This window comes from Mesocricetus auratus, unplaced genomic scaffold (assembly GCF_017639785.1).
Source record: "Mesocricetus auratus isolate SY011 unplaced genomic scaffold, BCM_Maur_2.0 Super-Scaffold_2245, whole genome shotgun sequence".
Lineage (NCBI taxonomy): Eukaryota > Metazoa > Chordata > Mammalia > Rodentia > Cricetidae > Mesocricetus > Mesocricetus auratus.
The window spans coordinates 52,335,751-52,361,680 of record NW_024429180.1 but is presented as its reverse complement, the minus strand read 5'-3'; the positions used below and the strand labels follow the sequence as shown (position 1 = coordinate 52,361,680).

Sequence of the window (25,930 nt, the reverse complement as noted above, 5' to 3'; positions counted from 1 at the left end):
TCTTTTTCAATAAGAATAATCACATTAATATGTGAAGAAAAATAGAATATCCATATACCTCGGTAAAATCACATGATCAAAATCTTTCCTTTTTTTGAGAACTATTTCTTGCCAAGTTGAAAAACGCAATAAGGCAGTTTCTAGATTTGACGCTATTTCTACCTTGTCTCCAGATGACCATATTTCAAGGCCAGCCAATGCCACATGAATGTTCAAGGTTTTATAAATCTGTTCAAAGAGGAAATAGTTTTCAGTAAGTCAAATTGTTAGAATTTGTTTCTTTCATTATTACCTGTAATCCCTTATATTATAAAAACAATTTAACTTGTTATGCACATTTTAAGTAGCACAACACCTGTTTTATAAATTGATAGACTGAACTATAATTCAAAGTATTATATAGAATACTGGGTGAATTTCCACGAATTTCAATAAAGTAACTGACATGGTAAAAATTGTTTGAAAATACCTTAATTTCGGCATAGAGATAGAAATGGTAAGCATGAAAGAAAATAATAGGAAAAAAAAACAAAAAAAGAGGAAGAGTCCTGCTGGCTCGACAAGAATTATCCAAATTGAAATACAAAGCACTGACAGAATGAAACAAAGATAGGGCATAATACTGTGGGAAAGAGCTAAAATAATAGGCACATTCCATATGACCTAGCATTCCAACTTCTTAATTATTTATGTAAAACAAATGAAAATTTATTTTTGCACCTAGGATGTGTGCAGATTAAGTTTATACTAGTTCCAAAAATGCAGATAAAAATGTCCTTCAACTACTGTATGAACCACCACTAATCTAGATGGCCTATTCCTTCCAGGGTCTCCTTACCAGACTAATTGACCTGGGATGTGTTCAAACGATTCGCAAAGGAAGATGAGAACAACCCACAGTTTGTTTTTGTAGCAGCTCACACTCAGTAATGTTTAGATCTACTAATAATCATAATAGATTATAGTGAAGTTGTCCTGATTCCAATGACAAGCCATAGACTATAAATCACAGCATGACATTTTTTGTTATACACAGACACAGAGTTCTGAGTTGAAAGTAGTGTGGTATAACATTTATGTGCTTAGTTCCTAGATTACTGATACCCTGCTTCATAATTTTTGTGTGACCACAGATTTTAAATTTTTTATTACTTATCATTATTGTGGTGTGTGCATGACTATCTGTGCATTTGTGCATACATGTGAGTGTGTGTGCATGTCCGTGTGTGCGTGTGTACATGTGTGTGCATGTGTGTGTGTGTGTGCGTGTGCATGTGTGTGTATGGTGGCAACAGGTGCATATGGCAAGTACATGTGTGGAAGTCTGAGGACAACTTGGTGGCATCTGTCCTTCTTCATTCCTGAAGATCCCAAGGTTGAAATCAGATTTCACCTTCATGCTGTGCATCAAAAAACTCTCTTTATCCTGATACATCTCACCAGTCCCCATCAGTGAGCAAGTTTTGGAAGTTATCTAGATATTAAGTGTAATTTATTTAGCAAACCAAAACTTCATTGCTGACTGTTTTGAAGTGAGTTTTAATAACTATTTAGCCTGGTGGATTTGTGGTTTAGCTAACATAATGTGAAGGTGATTACTACAGTCCTTTCATGTGCCTGCCCTAAAAAAGTCCATTGTATTTATGTTTACAGACTGATTCAAATTATAGCAAAACTTACCATGTTGACAAAATTGACCATTCCCCAAATTCGTTTCCTTAGCTTGGTTTGGGGTTTACTATTCCTGTGGTACTAGAAAACATAAATGCAGCACTTGTTATTTTCAATACTGAGAAACAGCCCAGCAAAATATTTCACTTACTATGAGATAAGAAAGAAAGAAAGAAAGAAGGAAGGAGGGAAGGAAAGGAAGGAAGGAAGAATGAAAGAACAAAAGAAAGAAAGAAAGAGAGAGAGAACGATAGCCTCTACAGCAATGAAAAACAATTCTCTTTTTCAGGGAGTTAAAAACTGAACAAATTATGAAGACAGGAGACAATGGTTTTGTTTTTTCTGTTTCTCTTTTTTTAAAATTTAAATTAGAAGCAAACTTGTTTTACATGTCAATCCCAGTTACCTCTCCTTCCTTCCTATCCTGCATGCTATCGACTCCCTATCCCATCCCCTTTCTGCTTCCCAGGGAGAGCGAGGCCTTCCATGGGGGATCTTCAAAGTCTGTCATATCATTTGGAGCAGGGCCTAGGTAGAACCTTCCCCATGTGTTTAGACTAAGAGTCCCTTTATTTGGAATGGGCTCCCTAAGTCCAGTCATATACTAGGGATAAATAGGATAGTTTTTGAAATAAATAACTACACATAATAGTCCCTGAAGATGTGTTTTGACTTAGCGCTACTTTATGGTCTTCTCTTTTTAATTTGGTCATCTCCTTTTCCAATTATGTTACATTACATCTGCTGCTTTTTTTGTAAAAGCAACTGTTTAATTGCTCATTTTTACTCCCAAGTCACAATTATTAATGTTATACAATAGACATTATGTTGCAGGCATCAGCCTATTTACTCCCCCCGACCCCTGAATACCTGAGGGCAACAAATCACAAAATCACAGTTAAAACAGATGCCACATTGAACCATGTTCCACAGAGGGACAGGAAGCTGGCCATCCCTTCTTTGTAAGACAAAGCTCAAAATGCCAAGTAGATGTAACTGCTCTGACTTTGATTCCATTCTTGTAACTATTTTTTTCACTAGTCATTGGAACACTCACAAGGTCAATTTCCTTGCATGCTAAAAAGCAGAGCCAAGAATGCTTTTCTGAATCCTGGTGGAAGTCTCTGAAATTCTTCTCTATAGTCAAAAAGTGCCTTCCTCTTAACTATACTGAGCAGTTACTCTTCATCTTCTAGGCATCTTGCACAAATTTTACTGACTAGATTCTCTTTCAAGATGTTTTTTACATCTTGGTTTTTACTACCATTTAGCATTGTTTTCTTTTCTTCCTCAGAATCCTTAAGTTCTAGAGGATAAACATGATTTCTAACAGTAGCTTGTGCCTTTACTGCCAACCTTTTATTCAGTGTTTGGCACTACCTGGAACACAGACAAAAGTGTTCTTTCTCCTTGAAGTTCTTAGTTCATTGATACCAACTATATTTGAAGTATGTGTTCTTTCCCCAAACCTTTGTCACTGCCCAATACTTGGTGCCAAATTTGAGGATAATAATATTTTCAGTGATGTTTTAAATGCTTTATTCTTGAAATATGCACAATGTCCTATTGCTTATTGCACACTCCATATAAATTGCAGAGTTAATGTATCTCTTTGCTTCAACTGATATGAAAAATATATCTTCACTGTTCTGAATTTTTCACATATTGCTATATTATTTAACATTTCTTTATTTCTGGAAAACTCAAGGACTGCCTCTCAGAGACCGTCTGCCATGTGGTTACCTGCATGCACTTACCACTACTTATTCATCCTGTTTTTCATGTTCATTACCTCTTTCATAGTTTGTACTCTTTACTTCCCTGCACTCATAAGCGATTTCTTTGCTTTGTCCTTTGCTTCACAGAGTGTTTACTCTCTGTTTAATTCATTCAAAGATACACACTTTTTTCTTATGGATGTTAGTTTTTTTCAGAAAGTCCATCACTTTATATAGTCTCTCATTATTCATTTTGCTCTATTCATTTTTCATATTTCAATGACTTTATCTACACCTCTATTATAGAGAATCATTGAGGTATTATTGGCTGATTGGCAGCTCTTGGACAACTGAACTACAACTTACTACATTGGTTGGCTGCCTCATGAGGTCCATTTTATTTAGGAGTATTGAAATGGCTTTGCTGGTAAATTTCTACTCACATTCTACTTGTTTACCACATCTCCAAATGGTTTTTATGTTGCAAGTTTTGCTTGGCATATCAGAAATTGAACACTAGGTGCTGACATGCTTGTTGTGGAGCATCTGTGCATACCTCAGACCTGGGATCTGTCTTCCTGTGGTTGCCATTTTCCCTGTTATGGCTATAGGCAGACAGGCAGGAATTTCTCCTATCTTCCTAGGTCCTTGTAGAGATCTTTGGTAATAGGGTTGACTTCATGGCTAGAGGTACTATTGGGAAAAATTATCCCTTCCTTCATTAGAATGGTTAAGCCCTGCATTCTGTCTTCCTATATGCTCTAAATGCAGGTACACAACCTCTGAATTTTACTTCCCATTCTGATGAAGATGTTCTCCTTAACTTTTAGCATTTGAAAGTTTTCAGCGCCTTCTTTTGAGGTCAAGTCTAGATTATTGACATGTTTTCAATCTTTTATAAATTGTTCAAAACTTCTATTAGTTGCAGTAGTAAGGGTCATTCTGTATTAATCTGTAAGATAGTGAAGAGACTCAAGAGTTTCTTATAATACATAAGTTTTGAGGAGCTGAAAGCTGATGTATGAATTGAGAATGGAACTTAGTGGAATTTCTTTCTCTCTAAATGAGAACTACAACTGTAGTTTTACAGAGAAATAAAGTCTAATGTCCATGTGAGAACTCACCACATAATCATCAACAACAATGAACAGTTCAATGAATTTTTCTTGGTGGAAGCCCTAAAAGTGAACAGAAAATTCAATGAAACATATTACCAATTTAATATGAAAAAACCCAAAATTTTCATGATGAGAAATCTTAATACTATTATATTTGAAGGTGAAGCAAATGAGTGTATTTAATATGTCTATGAACTTGTCTTATTAAAAAACCTGTACCTACACATTAGATCTTAATAATCCTTGAGTAACATTCCATATTTTGCTGTTTTGTCTTTTTTGTTTAGTCTATATACTCAAAATAAGAGTTATAAATTATTTCAAATTAAGTATTTTTATATTTTAGGTTTCCCTTTGTTCATTTACACAGTAGTTTGTGCCTAAGCTCATGTGCTACTGACCCATATATTTGTGTATTTACATAAACCTATATATATGCATATACATATGTATACATACATGTATGTATAACTGAGAAATAACTGCTAAGATGTCTGTATTTCTCCTACTTCTCCCCAATACTCCCACCTTTTTTTAACTGTGTGTTATTCTCAATTCCAAGAATACTTATAAACACAGCTAATTACAGGCATTTCTTTTATAGGAAACACAAATACCAGGAAATTCTTCTAAGTTTTTAACTGTATGGGGCAAATGCATGTTCTGAACAGTGCCCAGGGCCACTCTGCAAAGATCTGACTGAGTCATTCTTTGCTGAACTATGTAGTGATTTATCCATCAAGGTACTCAACAAAGAAACACCTATTGGTGGTGGGAAGCTTTTCCCTTCATGGAACAAACTGGGATTTCCATAAGAGAGTAAATACTCTCTACATAGACATAAAGAAGTTTAAGTTCAGTCTTTGGACCATGAATTTCCAATTCAGAATGCAACCTGCATTTCATCGCTGTGTGCATAGACTTTTTCTTGGGAGATTATAAAGGAAATCGTGGTATTTTTGGTTTGGGGGTTTTGTTTTGTTTCTTAAAGAGGATTTAGAATACTCACTTCCACTTTGTGCTCTTTTATATTCTTAGCATCTAACGGAGCAAATTTCTTGGTAAAATTGAGCCCCGCACAGGAATAATTGGTAGCATATGGTGCCTTAGCATCATTGTATTTGAAAACCATATGTTCTCCTTCATCTGAGTATTTTACTGGTTCTATGAGATACCGTTGCTCATTCACTCTGAAGAAGCCCCTGTGGAAATGGGGGTACAACATTATTCAAGTCTGTATCTCCCCCAATCTGTCTTCTCAGAAAGGGACACTACCAGGATCAAACCCTCCTGGGTTGGGTGTGTTGGGTAGCAGAGCACAAGGCCTTTGACTCAGTTAGTCACCATTTCTAAGAAAAAGTCAACCTGACTATTGTCCTTAGAAGCTGGTCACCATGATTTCTGCTTGGAGCACAGGTGCAAAGCAGCTATCACCCATGGTTGCCTCAAAAGTTTTGCATAGATTTGATATATTTTTCAGGTACTAACTGTAGAGTAGGTATCTAAATGTACAGATATGACCATTGGGTAGTTTTATCATGAAAGAGGTTCAAATGCGAATTCTGAGAATCACTCAAGAACAGTCAAGACAAATGAAAACAGAACATTTTTTTCTTCAGCCTTCCATCTCTCCTCTCAACTGTTTTTTTTAAACTTTAGGTCCAAGACTTACAGAAAAATTATAAGCTTATAAGCTTTGTTTCTGACTTTTTATTTTCTAAACAAGAATGGGCCTGGCATAGTAAAAAGAAAAATGATTGAGCTATTGTAATGTCAGAGAGACCACAGACCTCAGAATAAGAGGACCTGCACTGCGGAATCAGTCCAATGCTAGCAAGTTCTGTGTTCTTAAGCAACAGTGGACTTTGAGCATCCTGACCTCTAATATAAGAGTACATGCTAGATGGTGTACTGGAATCTACCAGCTCTGAATCCTCTATCCTGTGCTGGAGGCACCTTGTTAAGGGTTGTGTGTTAGGCACTTATTGTTGAGTGTAAACCACAGGCTAGAGTTTACATTCACTGTAGAGGGCACACAGTGGCCCCTTTCTGCTAACTTTTTTGTTTGGTGAAAAGAAATCAGTCAAATTGCTGTCATGAAAATCTACAGGAAATGAGTTAGGAAGTTATTCTGCCTTACCTCAGACCGTTACAAGTACTGATACTAGCAGCAGAATCAAATTCATGTATGATAGATCCTTGGTAAAAACAGTGATTCTAAAACAGAAGATTTGGTTAAGGCAGATATAAAAGCTGGAACTGTAAAAATATTGATAATCAATTTCTGTTAAGAATGAATCAATATTTCATAAGTGACACTTGCCTTGAATGTATTCCTGGATTCATTTAAATAAGACATTTGAACCTGCTTTAGGGACCTTTTGTCCTAACTGAATGACTACTTTGGGGAAACCTATATATAAATTATTTCCTCATAGGTTTGTCTATTAGGCAATGAGACCAGTTTCAGATGTGACCTTTCTCTTATAAATATGGCTCTGTCTGTCCACCCTCAAATCCTCTACAAAGTTCTGTCATTTCCTCAACTGCCTCTTAAATCAAGTCAAGCTTTTGATATTTCTAAAATTAGTTCTTGCTCTCCAGCCACCCCACCCCAATGCCCTTCTCTCTTATTTTCCGTCCAGCTGGCTTCTTCCTTAGTCCTGCTTGGTACATTGCTCATAGTAATTCCATCGGGCAATGACTCTTCTCATCTCTTTTGTCTGCTTATCAGCCCATAGATGACACTTTCTGTGACCTTCCAAGTGCCACACGCTTGCTCCTCTGTGTTCCTTTTGTCCTCAATTTTAACGCTGCATCGTGATGTATATCTTAAAGCAGTTTAAAGTTGATTTATATGGAGAAAATAGAGTTTTGAAAGGATACTTTTGGGCAGAGGAAGTCATTCTCATTTAAGGACTATAGATAGAAAGTTCTGCAAAGGTGATGAAGGAAAAGATAGATTCTCTACCTCTAGAATAATAGTAATGATTTATATAAAACTTTCTCCAGAGAATAAAAAGGAGACCCTAATGCTAGTGTATCAGTAGGGCTGGACAAGTGTCACAAACCACATAAGAACTAATTCACTGTAGATATCGAAAGTTGTTTCATGTATTTAGAATTCATCCCTTTTACTTAATTACAAACAAATCAAGATATATTATGCTTATTTTGACTCCTGCTTCAGTCTCTTTTCACTTACCACCATAGTGAATATAGAGAAGCCTTAGCAAAGAAAGAAATAATACAATTTTTGATCTGCTTGTTAGGAAGTGATCAGCTTCCTGCAGGACTCAACAACTCCTGGTTTCTATTCTACCGCCATTTATAAAGGGTTCTGTTTCCATTCTATCATCATTTAGTAGGTAGGAGTAGTCAACTCAGGGCTAGTTCCTTTCGAGTAGCTTTGAAACAATATGTAAATCTGGAATTGGTGTTTAAAGCACTATCAGGAATTAATGGTTTCAGAGAGGAGGCAGACGAAGGCTTTACAAGGTACCAAGATCTGTGGCTGCTTAGTGATCATCTCTCCCTTTGCATTGTAGTGCGTCTCACTGTAATTTGAAGTGAGGAATTCCCTGAAAGAGAGAGGAGAAGTAATGAGATTTATTCGTCCTAAAATATTACATACAAAACCAGTCATATGGTTGTGAACCCTCAAAGATGCCTTAGAATCTCAAGAAGTCCTTTCCTGCATAAACATACATATACACATGTTTATGCCTATATACACACATATACATACATACATGCATACATACATACATACATACATACAGTATCAAACACACTGATGGGAAACCTTTCAAAAACTGAATCACATACAATTATACATGCTGCAAAAATTTCTGGAAAAATGGGCAATTTTAACAAAGAAGTATTTTAAAAACTTCTGAAAATAATTTGTAAAGTACTAATAGAATTTTAACTTAGTCATGCAAGGATGGCTCAACATTTAAAACCAAAAAGTGTAAACTACACTGTGACTATTTCAAAGAATGGCTGCTCTAGATATGGCCCTGTTATGTATAAATGCAATTCCTTCAATCTGTCTTCAGATTTTTCCATACACTGTTTCACTTGTGCTAAGACACATTTATCCCCAAACACCTCTCAGTGTACTTTCCAAATCTGATAAAGGAGCTCAGTGACATATCTTTGTGTATTACATAAACAGAGTCATAATAAGAGACACTTTGACATGTCAAACAGATCTAGCCACACTGATTTATAGATTTAATAAAAGTTCAACTAATGTTTCAGCAGATGGTGTCTTGAATTGTCAAGATGATCTTAAATATTCAAAGAAATGCATCCTGGCCTCCAGCATGCTTTTTTTGTTTTAATGCACACATTTCATATGGGTATTGAGGGAAATAAGAAAGAACATTGAAGAAGGTCACATAGAAACTTCTCTGTAATCATTAGCTTCCCTCCTACTAAGAATGAACAGTGATTCAAGTTTGCATCAGTGTACTAATATTCTTCTCAGAGGGACAAACTGAATCTTAAAATGTTCCCAAGAATCAAAATAGGAAGAGCAAATTAGTAACCAGAGAGCAGAATTTATAATCCTTTTGCTGCTGAGATATGATAGGCTTGTGTCTTAAGAGGAAGAATTCATAAAGACTTGAGGAATTCACATTACAGGAAATCTATACAAAATGGGGATACTATATGCATCTAAGAGGATAAAATATGCCACCACAGTAGACCTTACCTTGATATCAACTGGGCATGGTAGTGAACAGCTGTAATCCTATGCACTAGGGTGGCAGAGGTAGGAGGATAAGGAGTTCAAGGTCATTGTCATCCAGATAGTGAATTTAAGGATAACTTGGGCTATAAGAGACTCTACTGAAACAAAACAAAGAATTTTACCTTGATTTCAGAAGGTGAAGGATTAAAGTTTTTCTGCCCAATCTTATTTCATACAACATTTCTTCTTCATATATTTCCTGGAAGACAAGATTGTCCCTGTGACTTCCAAATCTATTTACTGTAAGAGGGTGGATAGAGTGTGGTTCAGTTACCATTACCCACCTACAGCTCCCCACAGTAACTTCAGGAAAGAAACACAGACAAAGGTAAACTTAAAGAGGGAGAGAATTATAAGGATGATTTTACCAATTATAATTTAGTTAAAAAGACATTTCTACTAAGGAAATAAAATGGATAATGTATATTCCCCCTTCATTCAGGAATGAACAAATCACTTCATATTTACTTATATAACTTACATTAACTTGTTTTTATAAAAGACCTTTCCTTTTGCGTTTTAAAAACAATTTTGTTTCTGTGGGTTTCTCCAGCACAGCTTGGCTCCTCTGCTTTTCCCTTCTCCCTCTCTACAACTGGATTCCAAAAGTATGGCTCAGTGTTTAGTTGACCTGACCTAGTGAAAGTACAAAGACCTCAGTCATAACGCTGAAGAACCAAACCAAACCAAGCCCTCTGAATGTGGATGCCAGCTAGAAGGCCTGGGCAGTCTATGGGACTCTAACGGTGGAGCCAGTGTTTATCCCTAGAACACAAATGGACTTTGGGAGCCATTCCCTATGGAGGGATACTATTGCAGCCCACATACAAGAAAGAGGGCCTAGGCCCTCCCCAAATGATGTGACAGACCTTGATGATCCCCCATGAAAAGCCTCATTATTCTTGGGGAGTAGGTGTGGGTGGGTTGGGGGATCGGTGGGGCCATGGGAGGAGGAGAGGGTGAGGGGGATTGATATGTAAAATAAGATTGTTTCTAAAATAAAAAAGTAAAAGAAACACAATTTTGTATGTATACTTTATGTTACTCCTCTTTTTTCATAAATAATTGTGTCCACTTCCTAGTATAAAATAGTCTCATATAGAAATTTAGTTAGGGATGTTCATTGCAGCTAGAGTTGTATTTTCAACAACATAGATAAAATAAGTAAGTCTTTTGATATGTACTGGCAAGATGCTCTGAAGAAAACGGACATATATTTAGAAATGCTACCAGCACAATTCATGGCAGCTGTGGCTGGAAATGCCAACAGGAGTGTCTTGTCCTGACAGGATGGCTTATTAGTTGTAGATGCTGTCAGTAATGAATGACAGAGTTCTAACTTTCTCCTTTGATGACTATTGGCACAGTTGTTTTCTTCTGGTATAGTTATTAGGGATTTGCTGGAGTTTTGATTCATTATGTTTGTTTGTTTTTTATGCTTCATTATAATGCTGGTCCATAGTTGTTGTTCATACATGTTGCCTATTCTTTAAGTTAATTCTCCAGTAAGTCATGGCACTAAGAGAGGATTGTACTATGTCATTGTCAGGACAGAAGACCTGTCAGTATTTTCTGTGAACCCAAGATAAAACCTATGTTGTAAATTGCAAATATCTAATTATAGCTCTCTTATGTTTTTGGTTTTGTGCCTAGCCTTTAACAACTGAGCCATCTCTACTCTTTAATGGCACACATCTAAGATCTTTATAATACTGGTTATTGAATAAATTATAATGCTTGCTTCATCTCTTATATATTGTCTTAAATAGTAAATATTCTTTTGATAATAATATTTGAGGTATTTTTAAATGCTAACACTCCAATGAAATGAGGTGAGGTACTTTTTGTTCCTGTGAGAGCTGTCCCATTGGGCTACAGAATCTGTAAATCAAGTTAGCCTACCCAATGAAAATCTGCAAGAGCAAAAGAAAGGTGGGGGATTTCACTCCAAAGTTGCCAGCTCAGAAAAATTGAGGGTGCATCACACAAGTCTGCAAAGACTCGGGAGACAACCTTGCTGAAACTAAGAAATAGGAAATAACTCTCTCAAAGTCCCAGCACTCCTCTCTTTTTTTTTATTTTAAATAGCTTGGTTTACATTCAATCCCAGTTCCTTCTCCCTCCCCTCCTCCAGCACTCCCCTTCCCCCCCCCCACCCTCCCACCCTATTGCCAAATCCTTCCACATAGGGGATATCTATAGTCTCTCACTTCACTCTGGGTAGGGTCCAGGAACTCCCCTAAGAGTCCAAGCTGAGAGAGCATCCCTCTTTGTGCTATAGGCACACGATGACTGTTTGTATTCCAGGGATAGACATTGATCCACAGCTCATGGCCCCATAGGTTGCCCAGGCCTTCACTCCTCTCTTTTGTTTGCTAACCTGTTGAGGGTCGGTTACCTCCAGGCAAATGCAGTAAAGCAAGTAAGGTTCCTCTACAAAACAGAAACCCATGTTTGCTTCATATTCATTCCTTCTTGGAGGCAGAGTCAGCTTTCTTGCACTGTCAGAACGCAGTCAAAGAAAGACCCATGATGAAAAAATGCCTTGGGGAATAAGAGAAAGGCTCCAGGAAAAAAGGCACAGGGCCTTTTACCTCAAGTGCATTTTGTTCACCAGATTGTTCTTGGATATTATTTCATGCCTCCTGGGTTAAACATTTGAATTCAGTTTATAATACATGTTTATTCTTGATGGATGTCAGAACATAACTTTAGAACCAATCTGGTCAGTATACCCTGAATCTGGATATGGCCTTCTGCCTTGCTTTCATGCTTTCCCAGATATAATTTATAGTACATGCCAAGCAATTGTGTTTAAATTGGTCTGTCCTGGGAAAGGGCTACTCTGTCAATATTTCATATGTGTTTACCAGTATTTATTTACATGTTTTTCTGATCATCTTTTTCTGAATTCATACAGTCTTCCATGGATCATCATTTCCTTTGCTACATTCATGTATAAAAGTACAGTGAAAATGAAATAAGATTGTCTACAACATTAGAATGTAGTCTGCCCTGATCTTTAAGGTCCTCACATCCTAGCTCTCATAAATAGATCTGCAGAGGTTGGTGAAAAGTCACTACTACACAGCTGTGAAAGCCATTAAGTCATGTTTACTAAATCAAAGCATACCGGCATATCAGAGTCATGGATGTGTTCAAGATCCCGCTTCCACATAAGGGGAAGCTTTTTAGGACGAACCAGTTCTTGACCCTCAACTCCAACAATCACTTTTTCTAGAAGAAAACATAAAGGGAAAACCCATGTGTTATTTCAATTCGTCTTCCAGTGAGTGACAAATAGATTTATGTACTTCCAATTACCAGATATGCACTCACATCATCTTTGGTTGGTGACGGGAGGAGGCTGAGATGGCTATTGACAGATGAGGAAGATATAAGCAACACTAGAGGAGGGGGGCAAAGGCATAGTGTCCTTCGGCTGTTTTCACCTTTCTTATTTTTATTCTCCACCTCTCTCTCCAGATGCTACCTCCTGCCAAAGCCTGTACAGGAATGACCTATTTCAAAATTAAATAACTCTTGTTTCTTTTTTTTCTCCTCAGCAAAAGTTGCATTTGAAGTCTTAACTCCCATAGGTAAAGTGCAAATCTTCCATGGCTTAGATAATCTTAGGTAGCCCCATGCCCATGCTAACCATTATCTTTTATCATCTCCTATCACATTAGCAGTCAGCTGGGAATTTATTCTGGACCATGCAACAATAAAGATAGAATAATAAGGATTTTTGGAATATACTCAGATATGAATCAAGGGTTCAGTAGTTTACAAGCTGTGTGACTACTAGTATCCTATCTAGTCTTCCTGATCTACAAACTGTATTTTCAGATAAAATGGATAATAGTATAAGATTTTAAAACTTCTGGCATACAAGGTAGCTAAGGGCTGGCATAGTGTCTATTCTTCTGCAGGTATTTTGTAAATACCCATTCCTTTCCCTCTCTTATGATTGTCAGTGTTTAAGAGTGATAGAGTTTTCACAGACTCATCAAGTTCATGATCACCTGTAACCCAGTCTAAGCCCAACATGATATCTTCAGACAAGTCACCAATGCAGTTAGAGTTTTTATAACTTACAGTTTAAATATTGAGGCTAAAGAGATAATGGATCAGGTGTAATAAATAAACCTTACAGAAGAGAATAACACATACCTTCCATCTGGGAAATAAGTATAGTCGTCCAAAATATACCTATGAGGAACATTCTGAATGGTTATTTGAGAAAAGCTGCACCCTGCTCCTTGTTCTTGCTTCCACTTAAAGGATGCCCAGTCTGCAGGTAGACAGACAGTTTTGATCCAGCACAGGAAATACTCCTAGACACAGTTACACAACTCATGCAGGCCTTAAGGCTAAAACTCAGGGTTGGACATAATGTACTAATTAAAGACAGCAGTGGAGATACTGGGGGCGGAAATGGATTTGGCACAGATTCTACTTTGTATCTACTGTGATTATAGAGGTCTTTAAACTTCTGAGGTGCAAAGAGTCAAGAACGTTTTAGGAAGAGAAATCATGAAGTCTACTTATATACACTTTGGTTGAAGTGGATGAATTAGATGACCACATATAAAAGCCACTTGAGAACATTGAACAAAAACAAACAAAATGCACCACCAACAATAAAAAGCCAGAAATGTTAAAAATGTATACATGTTACAAATTACATATATATTAATTAGAAGTAAAAGACATTGAAAGGGAGAAGTAAGTAGCATAATATAACACAGTTTCCTAACTGACAACTGACACACGAAAAAGAGAATACTGACAGACAGATGTATAAAGAGTTATTGAAAAACCTTTTTATACATTTGTATTGTCCTATAATGTCAACTTACCCCCTATGTATACATTTGGGACTCATTCTGACTCCTCTTCCAGTTCACACTATTTCTCTACTGTTCCCCTGACATTCAGCTTCCTTAGATTTAAACCAACTCATCATAGTCCCATAAAATCATTCTCTCTCTAACTGACAGTCTATTCACTCCCAGATTCTTCGCCATCCTCTTCCCAGCTCAACTCCCTTCCAGACCTACCTCAACTTCCTGTTGTACTTTTCCTCTGTCTCATTTACCTGTCTAAACTGACATCTGAATTTAAGACCCTTAGGAGAAATTTTCTTTACTTAAATGTCTGATATCTCAAATGTTAGTATGAAGCTGAACATCTACTCTCACCCTTGCAACTTGGAGTCTTCATAGTCTCTTCACAGTTTCTCCATAGACTCTCTTACGTTGACTACTACAGCTGCATCTTTTCACCCTCTCAGGACTCACCTTCCAGTCTTCTCTGACAGTGTGTACCTCAACTATCAGCAAACTCAGTTTGTCCTGAGGAGACAACTGATAATCACTCACATGCCCTACTCCTGCGTTGTTCCAAGACATCATTGCCCCTACCCTCATTTATTGAAATGACTTCTTAATTTATCTTATTGCTTTTTTCTTGGCACTTTACCACAACTTATGTACACATATGGAATGATTTTTATCAATACACATCACATTGCAGAGCTCTTTTAACCAGAGTTTTTCAACTCAGAGTCAAAATCTGTGATAACCTTCAGGCTTTCCATGATCTCTGTTTGATACTCTTGTTTCCTCATTTTACTCTTCATTGAGTCAACTGACATGTTTTCTTAAATATTCCTGGAGCAGACCACATATACTGAACATCAAGGATATTGGCTGATTGTTCGTCCCTCTGCCTGGAATGTTCTCTTCAAAGATAGTCACATGACTTTTCCCCTCTCTTTTCAGTTCTCTATATAAATATCCTATTAGTGAGATCTTCTGTAAATGTTTCATGCAAAACTGACCTTTGTGACCCTGAACTAATCACCATTTCAAATGAAACGCTTTGCTGATCTATTTTGTTTTCAAATTATTTGACTACTCTTCTTAAAACGAAACTTTCTAAAGGAAAAGATTTTTATCTGTTTAACATGTAGGTTAATCTTCAGTGCCTTGAGTAGTACATCACCAAAACGTATTTATTGAGGGAACACCTTGTTAAACTTGGAAAAATATTAGTTTCAGAGTAAGCATTTATTAAAAGTAAATTGTTGGGGGCTAGATAGATGGTTCAGTAGTTGAAGCTGAATATTACTTTCTTGGAGGGCCTGAGTTTGACTCCCAGAACCCAAGTTGGATGGCTTAGCTGCCAAGGACTCCAGTCCAGGGAATCAGATGCCCTCTTCTGTCCTCCATGAGCACTGCACTCATATGCCCACACACACACACACACAAACACACACACACACACACACACACACACACACACACACATACTTGTAACTTAAAAATTAAAATAGAAAATTTAAAGTAAGCTGTAATTATTTTAGTATTTAATCATCATTAGGATCTTAAATAGTGAAGTAAGCAAATAAATACTCAGAACCCTATAAAAGGGATCAATTTTCAGCACTTAAACTTTCAACATCATGTTTTACTGACCTCTTCTCTCTCTGAGCTCCAGGTTCTCTTACTGTCTTTCTTCACTCTAACATACTATTAAAGGACCTCTGGCTGTGTTTGTCTTTCTATCTCTACCAGGTAATTTGTAAATTACACAGTGTTTTTATTGATTAATTTTGTTCTTCTGGCTACTTCTATTCAAGCCCCATCTCTCTTTATCTCCCTGCCATTATTATAAGCCCCCTTCATTTCCAATTGTCTGTTTCCCAGATTCAGGCATTTATGTTTTGATTTGTGATCCATTTAGTTCAACCAAGGCTAGTCACAGCATTCAGAACAGTTTTAGTTTCAATGAGATTCTTATCAGAATGTCAATGATACTTTTCACTGAAAAAAGAAAAGTAATTCTAAAATTCATGTAGACCTAGAAACCCAAGGCCAACCCCCAAAAAGAGAGAAGCAACAGCTCTAATGCTATTTGTTTTAAATATATTCTATGATTTAATCTATTCTACTCATAACAGTATAGTATGAGCATAAAAGCAGATCACCAGACCGGTGAGATGCAGCAAGACATCTATAAGCAAATACAGGCATGCACGGCCAAGATCACAGGAACACGGACTGGGCAAAAGATATTTATTTCAGCAAATACTGCTAAAAATGGGCCATCTTTGTACAGAGGAATGAAAGTAGGCTATTAGCTCCCATAACTTAGAAAAATAAACCTCAAGTAGATAAAGGCTTAAATCTGTGACCTGAAACCATGAAGAAAACAAAGGGAAAGAATCCCGAAGCAGACAAAATATTCATGGGTGAGTACCAACAAGCCCTGGAGACAAAGGAGATTGGAAAAACAGGATTCTGTAAAGTAATGAAGGTCTGCACCAAAAAGGAAGCTACCATCAGAATGAAGCAATAACTGTCAGAATTGGAGAAAGTGTTTGTAATCTAACAGTGGGTTAAAAAGAAGTCTCTACCTGACTTGAAAGTAAATAAACTAGCCCAAAGCCTCACTAATGAAGGTCTGCTTGTAATTTTCTTTTCAGACACAGGAGCCAATTTCAGTCTATTAACTATGTTTGCAATGCACTAAAAAGAACATCATATTCAGAATTGGGAGCTGTGTGTTCTGCATTAACTGATTCACCTACTCTTGGCAAGTCATTTATTTCTCTGGACTTCAACGTCTGATTAATAAATAGTGGCTGTTATAATAATGTTTAACCTTGAAGAAGTTTTCAACATTAAGGTGCTGGGCTTCCATACTTTGATTCTGTGTTACTTTTACTAAGACCTACTTTGAGTAGGAAGTGTAATTTGAAAATAAAAAAGTAAAATACAATTGCAAAAAATTAAGATTTTGAAAGTATTTTCCAGTTCACAAATGAGAGAAAAAAACACACAGATTTTTCTATTAATGCACATAGGAAATGTCTCAGAATGAATACAATAAAATGTAAAAATATTAATACATTCTCATGTCTAAGGGTACAAGGGTACATGAAGGATTGGAACACGTAAAATGCATAACATCACCTCTAATTCTGGTGATCTCATTAGTCATCTATTGTCACTTCAAATGATTTCCTTCATCTTTAAACATATTGTAGTCATTCTCCTGAACATATATCCTCTTCTACAAACCTCACTAGTTTTCAAAATGCTTAGAAAGAATTTTCAATAATTACTGTCCACGTTCTCAAATTTTCTCTTTAATCCACTCCCTCAAGTCTTTGTCCTCACTGCTATGCACAGTTTCCTCATCAAGATCATCTGTGACCTTCAGATCATAAATGCAATTATCTTTCTTAGCATTTATGCTTTATTTATTGATCATTACTCTTTCCATGCTTTTGAACATATTTTCTTGTCTTGACCAGTAGCTTAGGGTATTCTACCACATTAGTTTCTTTCTCTTAACCTTCCCACAGATTTCTCTTCATAATCCAGACTCCTGAATATTTGAGAGGCGCCAGTGTTCACTTACTTCACTTACTGTGTCTTCTGGCTACAAATACTTAGTTACATCTCACAAACTATTTTAAGCTGGGACGCCAGCATGGGACTGATTCAGACCCCCCTGAATGTGAGAGTCAGTGAGGAGGCCTGGGAAACCTATGGGGTCCTGAGCAGTGGATCAGTGTTTATCCCTCGAATACTAACAGACATCGTGTGTCCATAACACAAAGAGGGATGCTCTCTCAGCCTGGACTCTTAGGGGAGTGCCTGGACCCTACCCTGGGTGAAATGACAGACTCTAGATATCCCCTATGTGGAACGAATTGGCAATAGGGTGGGAGGATGGGGGGATGGGGGGGGCGTGCGGGAGGAGGGGAGGGAGGGGGAACTGGGGTTGGCATGTAAAACAAGCTATTTAAATTAAAATAAAAAAATCTAAAAAATTATTACTATGCTATTGCTTGCCAAATTCATGTAACTCAAAAATACTTCCATGACTTTGCTCTTATTTGGTTCCTGCATTTTTATATGTCATAGATAATACAGAAACTAAATCATGATCTCTATGCACAAGCCTCTTCTTCCAAATATTTTTCTTCTCTCAAAGAAATGAGCACTGCCAGTGACTATGCAAGCTAAAAACATCGAAGTGGTGTGGAATGCTTGGCTTTCTCTCTACCCCTTTCAGCATGATGACTCTGAGTATACCCACAAGCAGCTAACTCTTGAATTTTTACAACTTCCTTATCAGTTCTAGGATTGATATATGCTGTTAAGTCAGCAAGAGAGTGAATCCTATATGATTATAATAAAGCTAAAAGTCCCCACCACCAAGAGATATTACAATTAGCTGAGTTATTGTAATATCTTAGCACATTACTCATGTATTTGTGGTGGTGCTACTCTTAGCCTTCCATCCAGCCATCCATATAAAAATAATACTTGCTATTAGGAATAAGCATCTGTTCTTTTCTTAGGCTATACAATAAAGGTAAGAAAACTTTTTTAATTTATTATTTTGGTAAGGCTTGTAGTTTTATCATTATTTTAAAGTGTCCTGTTTACAAAAGAAAGATGCTTATTCTAGAATAGTATTCTATGCTTTGCCAGCAGCATGCTTATGGATGTGTGTGTACTCATGCAAGTATGTGTGTAATGCTGATGCTTGCACAATGACAAAAATAACCTCAAGATGCATTTCTAGGGTTTCTCCTCATTAAATGATGTATGAGTATTTGTTTTCCATCTAGTTACCTGAATTACACAATATAGATTTGTGTCAGTTGCTAAATATCTAACATATTTAATAGTCCCTCATATGTGATGGACTTTCATTAAATGCTTTTTTTAATTCTCCATTTGCTTAAGTATTTGCTATAGTTTGTGTTTTATTATCAAGAACCTGAGTGTCATAAAAGACTTACTGAGGCATCAGACTCTTTTCCTTGCTGCCCAGGATTTTCTAATTGCAATGGATGGCCTAATATAAGAAAACTATAATATATTATAGTCAGGTATTACTTGAAAAATATTTTATAATTATCATCAATAATAAATAAAGAACTTTACTTTTAGCCAACTGATCACTTCTTTGTTTGGCCTACTCATTTCTTGGTACTGCCATCTCCTTTGTTGTCCCACCCGTGTGAGTTCTGCATAGCTGTCTTTCCTTTCATCTTCCTACAACGATACTTGAAGAGCCTTTCAAGGTTGAATAGACAGAACTGAAAGCACCAGTTAGTCTTTGGTGGTTAAATCATATTCCTTACTTAATGCCAACTTTCTCCTTCAGCTTGGCAATGCGATATGTTACTCTGGGACATGGGGTTCTCCTCTGTCCACTTCCCAAACCCACATATCTGGCACCACATTCTTCATTATAATGCTGCCTTTCTCTGATTCCCAAAACACTGACCACCTCTGCCTTCCTGTCTATTAGGATGTGAATACATATGAGTGAATTTTGATGCTTCTCTTTTCCAGTGTGAACTTATGATGGTTAGACCTGTATTTTTGGTAAGTTTCTATGTTACTGTAGATTTGAGATCTAAACAAAATGATACATCTGAAGGTATAAGTCATTTCCCCTGTGACTGCCATCAAACACTGGCAATTCCAGGACTAATTTTTCTTCTTTCATTTTATTCCTGGAAACAAACATGTGACAGTACTCCTGATTAATATTAACATGTTCCTTGAAGATTCTCCCAACCACAGACTGCGAATACTATTCAGGCTTGGTAAATAATAGTTTAAGAATTTGATTAGTATGAGGATGCCCTAATGAAACCCATTGATTACTACTCCCATAAAAATAATTTCAAAAAGAAATTATGAGCTTAAAGGAATTCATTCAAGTTATTGTAACCCCTTTGTTGTATTTGGTTCAAGGAATAGTTGGCATGTGTGTTATTCACCTCAACTTCCTAGACTTTAGGTTTTATATAGTGACACAAGCTTGTTTAAAGGTCCCAGAATTGCCTGTGTGTAAGAGATATTCATAAACTATCAATTTCTTCATGCAAGAACATACTATTTTTAATAGTTTGGGTATGCATCATACTCCAGGGTAGAGCATGGAGATGATGCTATCCTAGTAGGTAACAGGTGGATGATGAAGAGCTCAGGCTCCATGGTGAAAACATATCCTGAAAATATTCTAATAAATATTTTAATCACAGAAATGAAACATAAAGATGACCAGCTAGAGCAATGAGATGAATTCTGGGTAAACAAGGATTCAGGTCTATATTCTAATCCTCAGGCAATGCTATTTCCCGCCTGCAACTGGCTCTGGAGTTACCAGACAATGTTGATTATGAGGAAATGCTGTAGTCTCTTCTTTTCTTTTTTTGAGCATAAAAATATTTACTTTTAGATTTCATACATGTACACAATGAAGTATGATCACATCTACTCCCTATATTCTTCCCATAACACTTCCCATAATCTGCCATCACAGCCCCATCTAAACTTCATGTATGTGCTTTGTTTTGTATTTTGATAACTTGCTAAGTCCAGTGAGTGGTGTCTACGTGTTTTTGAGTGTAAGGCCATCCATAGGAGCATAGGGTATGTACCAGAAGGAACACCCTTAAGAGGAATAATTGTTCCTCCATCAGCAGTAGCTATCAACTGCTAATAGCTCCTCAGCAAGAGGTGGCCCTAAAGATCTTAATATATGCTAGAAAGTTAGCTGATTTGATGCTACACCAGTAACCATGGATACTGTGAATTTATGAGTACAAGGATCACAAGTGTCATATTCAACACTCCTTCACATTGTTCACCTCTTGCATTCTTTCCACAACTTCTGTAATGTTTCCTGACTCTTAGCGGTAGGAGAGAAGCTTCATTTCTATGTCCCATGTGTGTATGAGCACTCAGTGTCTTACGCACTCTCAGCACTTTGACCAGTTACAGCTCTCTACAGTGACTGCTACCTACTGCAGAAAGAAACTTCTCTGACCAGGGCTGGGAGCAAACCTGGTGTATGACTATAAAAACAAATAATCAGAAGGCAGCTTGACAGAATTTTCATTTCTAACAGATAACCTTGGTTTCCAACACTGCATTCCAAGGAAGAGGAAGCTGAGATTGAATTTCTTCCTAGACTGGCCCATGGGCATGCCTGAAGGCATTGCAAGGGCACATTCTTACTGGTATCTGAAAACCCTAAAAGAAAAACTTGCAAAATACTTTATACTAACTATGAATTTAGAAAAATAATCAAATATCTACTCTATGGTTTTTTTCTGTGGATAGAGATCTACCAAAAAAAATGAATGTCAGGCAGACTAAATTCTAAGGAAACAAATACCAAGCATAAGTAGTATCAATAAAAGTCTTTGCTTCAGATCTCATTACAGATGGTTGTGAGCCACCATGTGGTTGCTGGGATTTGAACTCAGGACCTCTGGAAGAGCAATCAGCGCTCTTAACCTCTGAGCCATCTCTCCCAAGAGTGAAATGATAGACTTTAGACATCCCCTATGTGGAGGGATTTGGCAATAGGGTGGGAGGGAGGGTGGAAGGGGAGTGCGGGAGGAGGGGAGGGAGAGGGAACTGGGATTGACATGTGAAACAAGCTATTTAAAATTAAAATAAAAAATGATTAAAAAAAAAAAAAGTCTTTGCTTCATCATAACCATAACTTCTAAGGCAGTAAGCTTTGTGCAGTAGCCACAACTTGGTGCTTTTTAACATGGAGACACAGTGTTTTCTCAAAGATGTGTGTCTTTCTCAGGGCATTCAGTATCCCTAAAAAGTGTCTGCAGTATCTAGAGTTAAAGTGGAAATATGGAGAAAAGAATGAAAGGAAGCGAATAAAAAGCCTCAAACAGCCAATTCAGTGGAATATTGCATCTGTGTTCAATGCACATGTGCACACGCAGATAAAAGAAAGACTGCTGAACTAGATATGGGGAAACAAATTGTTGTTGTTGCACCCACTGGTGACTCCAGCAGGCTCTAAGGGATAGTCAATGCAATGGTCACACAAATAGCCCTGGTTTAACTAAAGGGGTCACAAAACCAAATCAAAGTCACAAATCTCAGAAAGAAACAGTGTGGGAGAAGAGGATGTTTATAAGAGTGGGTAGGAGATAAGAGAAAATGGGAGAAAGGAACCAGATGCATTATATGCATGTACGTAATAGCCAAAGAACTGATATACTTAAAACAAAAAGAAAAAAAAAACGAAAGAAAGAAGAAAGAGGAGACAGAGATGAAAATCCTTGTACTGTTCTTTGTGCAAGTTAATGGCATAATGCTTTCATTAACTAAACAGTGAAAATTCTCTCTTAAAATATTGACCTTAGTAATGACACATCTAGTCACCACTCTACCTGGACATTGGCATACAGTTCTTTGTTAATGTATGTGATGGTTTGTGTGAGATTATGTGGTGTAGCAAAGTACAATACACAACATATGCATGGAAAGATTCTCGCCAGGTAGGCCTGGGTTACTCTCTTCTTAGTCAGAAAGATGGTATGTTTTAGAAGATTTTTTAAAAATAAAGTCCAAGAATTAACAAAAAATGCAATGTCTATTACCAATGCTTGCAGACACCATGTTTTGTTCATTGGGTGCTTACTGTATCTGATATAGACAGCTGAGCCATAATATCTATCCACTTTCCTAGAAAGTGCACACTATGGTGCTCATACTGCATCTAGATGATCCATGTAGTAGATTAGGTGTGGGTCCAATTTGCAAATGAACAAATCTGTTTCACTTTGCATTTTCATACAAGTGAGACTCCAGATCAATTTTCTACAGAGCCAAGGTCTTTCATATTGATTCCATTAAAGGTAAATGATTATTATTATTATTATTTTAATCTTGTCTTTTTCCCCTGCCAAGAATTCTCTCACGCAGTTATAAATTTCACTGGAGTCACAGGAAAACCAAAAGTAATTAGAAATACGGACTTCTCAAGAAACACAAACCATCACTCCTAGGAATCAATAGAGGCCCTGGTCATGTCTTAGTCTAAAATTAGCTCAAAATCCGTTAACTGTAGAGATTGAAGGCATCTTTGGACTCTAAAATGCTCCATCCCTAATAAAGAAATATGACCTCAACTGTGGGCTCTGGGGGAAAGCACTTGATCTGAAAGAGTGGAATGACTGAGAGATCATGTTCAGGCAAGCTAATGAGCTCCCCTTTAACTCACAACAGCTATTTTGCTTTTCTAATTCTGCAGAGCTTATTCAATTCACCAAATGGGAGACAAACTAAAAGCAAAACAATGTAGTTACAGGATTTTTAAAAAAGAAATAAAATAATGGATTTTCTATTCTCATTATTTTTCTATATGTTTCCGTAACAGGCCTGTATGCTCTGTTTAATCCTGAAGAGAGTCCATTAATGGGGAACTAGTTGGTCTCTTGGAACTACTAAAAAATGAAAAGTTCAAGGACTTTACTAGAACTACTTGAGTCCAGTCTTGTTAATGTTAATAGATTTTAGCATTTTGTATTAATACTTTTACTGTATTTTATATGTTTGCTTTGTGGGCACGTGTGGGATTTGGAGTGTGAAGTCACATGTGAGGTTAGAGAATAAGTTGCAGGAGTTGATTCTTTCTTCCATCATGTGGGCAGGCCCTTGCCATTTTATTTTCTTGGAATGCAGAAAACGGTTCCAGTGTCTGATTTTTTTTTTCTGAGTCAAATTTGCAACTATTTCATACCCTGGCTAAAATCAATGTTTAGAATATTAAACCAGTAACAAACTATAAATAATAAGGTGTGTGTTTATATTCCAATGTAAAATGAGCCATCAGTCCTGGAAAGACAATTAGATAATCAGGGGTGGAGGCATGGAGTTTTACTATGTATACCTCCATCCAAAAGATGAGGATGGAAATCTGAGATCTTCTTGCTTTCCCTTTCACTCTGGAGAAATAATGTCTATGTCTTTCTTGAATATATGAACAGAGAAAAGCCATTTTCCTCTGTTCACTCAAATAAGAGATTTTTTCCAACCTGGTTTATCATTGTGTTACCTTAGGTTAAGTGCCATAGAAAAGTAGGGAAGGGTCATTATCATGGAAATACTAGTGTATTTCTTGATCCAGGTCTCTTCCTATGCATTCTGAGGGTAAAACTAATAATGACAACCACAGAAAACTCAAACGTTCACTTTTCTTCATCACCAATATGTGTCTGCTTCTTAAACAGTGTAATCTGATAATAACACCTTTCTGCTCTTGTTCTTTTACTTGGAAGCCTAACCCAAGGGGACATTTCTCTTCCTAAGACTCTCTTCATCAGGAACTGCACTGGCATATGCTCCTGCTCTCTCCTCTTTTGATATACATGTGTGTGTAATAGTAAAGACATATATATATATGTATGTATTATATATATATTTTATTCAAAGTTATATATATATATATACTCTCAAAGTGTGTATAAAACATTGGCTTGCTATATGCTTAGTAAACTCACTCATTCCAAAGCAAAAGTATAGCTATAGCTATCATGGCTCATTCTCCAGCGTGCAAAATGAAGGGACCAATCAGACATGGATGTTTACTCATTCTTCACTAAAAAAATCCACTTAATACAGAGATGTGGTGGGGTGGGGGTGTCACATACCTTCAAACCCAGCACTCAGGAGACAGAGGCCAAGGCCAGCCTGATCTACAAAGCTTCACAGAGAAACCCTGTCTCAAAAAAACAAAAAACAAAAACAAAAAACAAAAACAAAGATAGAGATGTGAAATCTTTAGATGACAAATTGAATATTTCACTATGTTCACTAGAGATTTTTTTAATATTCCAGGGAAATGCAGCAATATTCAAAGAATCAATGGGATTGAAGTAAATTATTTTGGGGAGGAAATAACAAATCAGCAGCTTAATAAAACATCATAGACAGGAAAAGATATTTTTCTTTACTTTTTATGTAGCCTTCCAAAGTTTATTTATGGAGTTTTATCAAAATGTGAGTATGTTTTTCTCTTATTTTGTACAATTTATTTATTTGCTTGTTTATTTATTTTTACATTTGTTTACTTTTAAATTTAAATTAGAAACAATGTTGCATCACATGTCAATAACAGGTCCCTCTCCCTTTCCCTCCCACCAAACCACCCAGTGGGCCCTCCTTTCCCCACAGAGGGTGAAGCCCTCCATGAGGGTGTCCAAAGTCTGTCATTTCATCCAGGGAAGGGCCTAGACCATAACTCAAGAGTCCAGGCTGACAGTCAGCTCATCTCTCATTGTGGGATGAGCACCCAAAGTTAATTTGTATGCTAGGGATAAATACTGATCTACTACCCAAGGCCCCATAGATTGCCTAGGCCTCCTCACTGACACCCACATTCAGGGGGGTCTTGATCAGTCCCATGCTGGATTCACAGACATCAGCCTGGGGTTGAAGAGCTCTCCCTTGTTCAGGTCAGCTCTTTCTAGAGGTTAAGCTAGCCCAGTCTTAACACCTTTGGTCATCAGTCCTCCCTCTCTGTCACTGAATTCCTTGAGTTCAGTTCAGGGTTTAGCTGTGGCTGTCTGCTTCTGCTTCCATCAGTCATTGGTTGAAGTTCTGTTTTCCAGACTCTCTGGCAGTGGGATTGTAGATTGGCACTCTCCTGATCCATCTCTAAAATCCATATATGAGAGAGTACAAACCATGTTTATCTTTTTGTGACTGCGTTACCTCACTTGGGATGGTTTCTTCTAGTGCCGTCCATTTGCCTGCAAATTTCAAGATTTCGTTGTTATTTTCTGCTGAATAGTACTC

At 37.0% G+C, this 25,930-nt stretch overlaps 1 protein-coding gene across 1 annotated transcript in view; it reads right to left on the bottom strand.

The window, feature by feature from the left end:
- Window positions 1-6: 6 nt before the first annotated feature.
- Window positions 7-25,930, bottom strand: part of LOC121135980 (disintegrin and metalloproteinase domain-containing protein 7-like) — a 43,628-nt gene continuing 17,704 nt past the window's right edge. The window contains exons 4-11 of the mRNA XM_040735646.1: window positions 12,403-12,506; window positions 9,392-9,468; window positions 8,010-8,088; window positions 6,648-6,724; window positions 5,517-5,709; window positions 4,514-4,567; window positions 1,681-1,752; window positions 7-228 (exon numbers count right to left, since the gene is read on the bottom strand). Coding sequence (XP_040591580.1) covers window positions 25-228; window positions 1,681-1,752; window positions 4,514-4,567; window positions 5,517-5,709; window positions 6,648-6,724; window positions 8,010-8,088; window positions 9,392-9,468; window positions 12,403-12,506 — 860 coding nt within the window. The 3' untranslated portion in view covers window positions 7-24. The remainder of the gene's footprint in view (window positions 229-1,680; window positions 1,753-4,513; window positions 4,568-5,516; window positions 5,710-6,647; window positions 6,725-8,009; window positions 8,089-9,391; window positions 9,469-12,402; window positions 12,507-25,930) is intronic.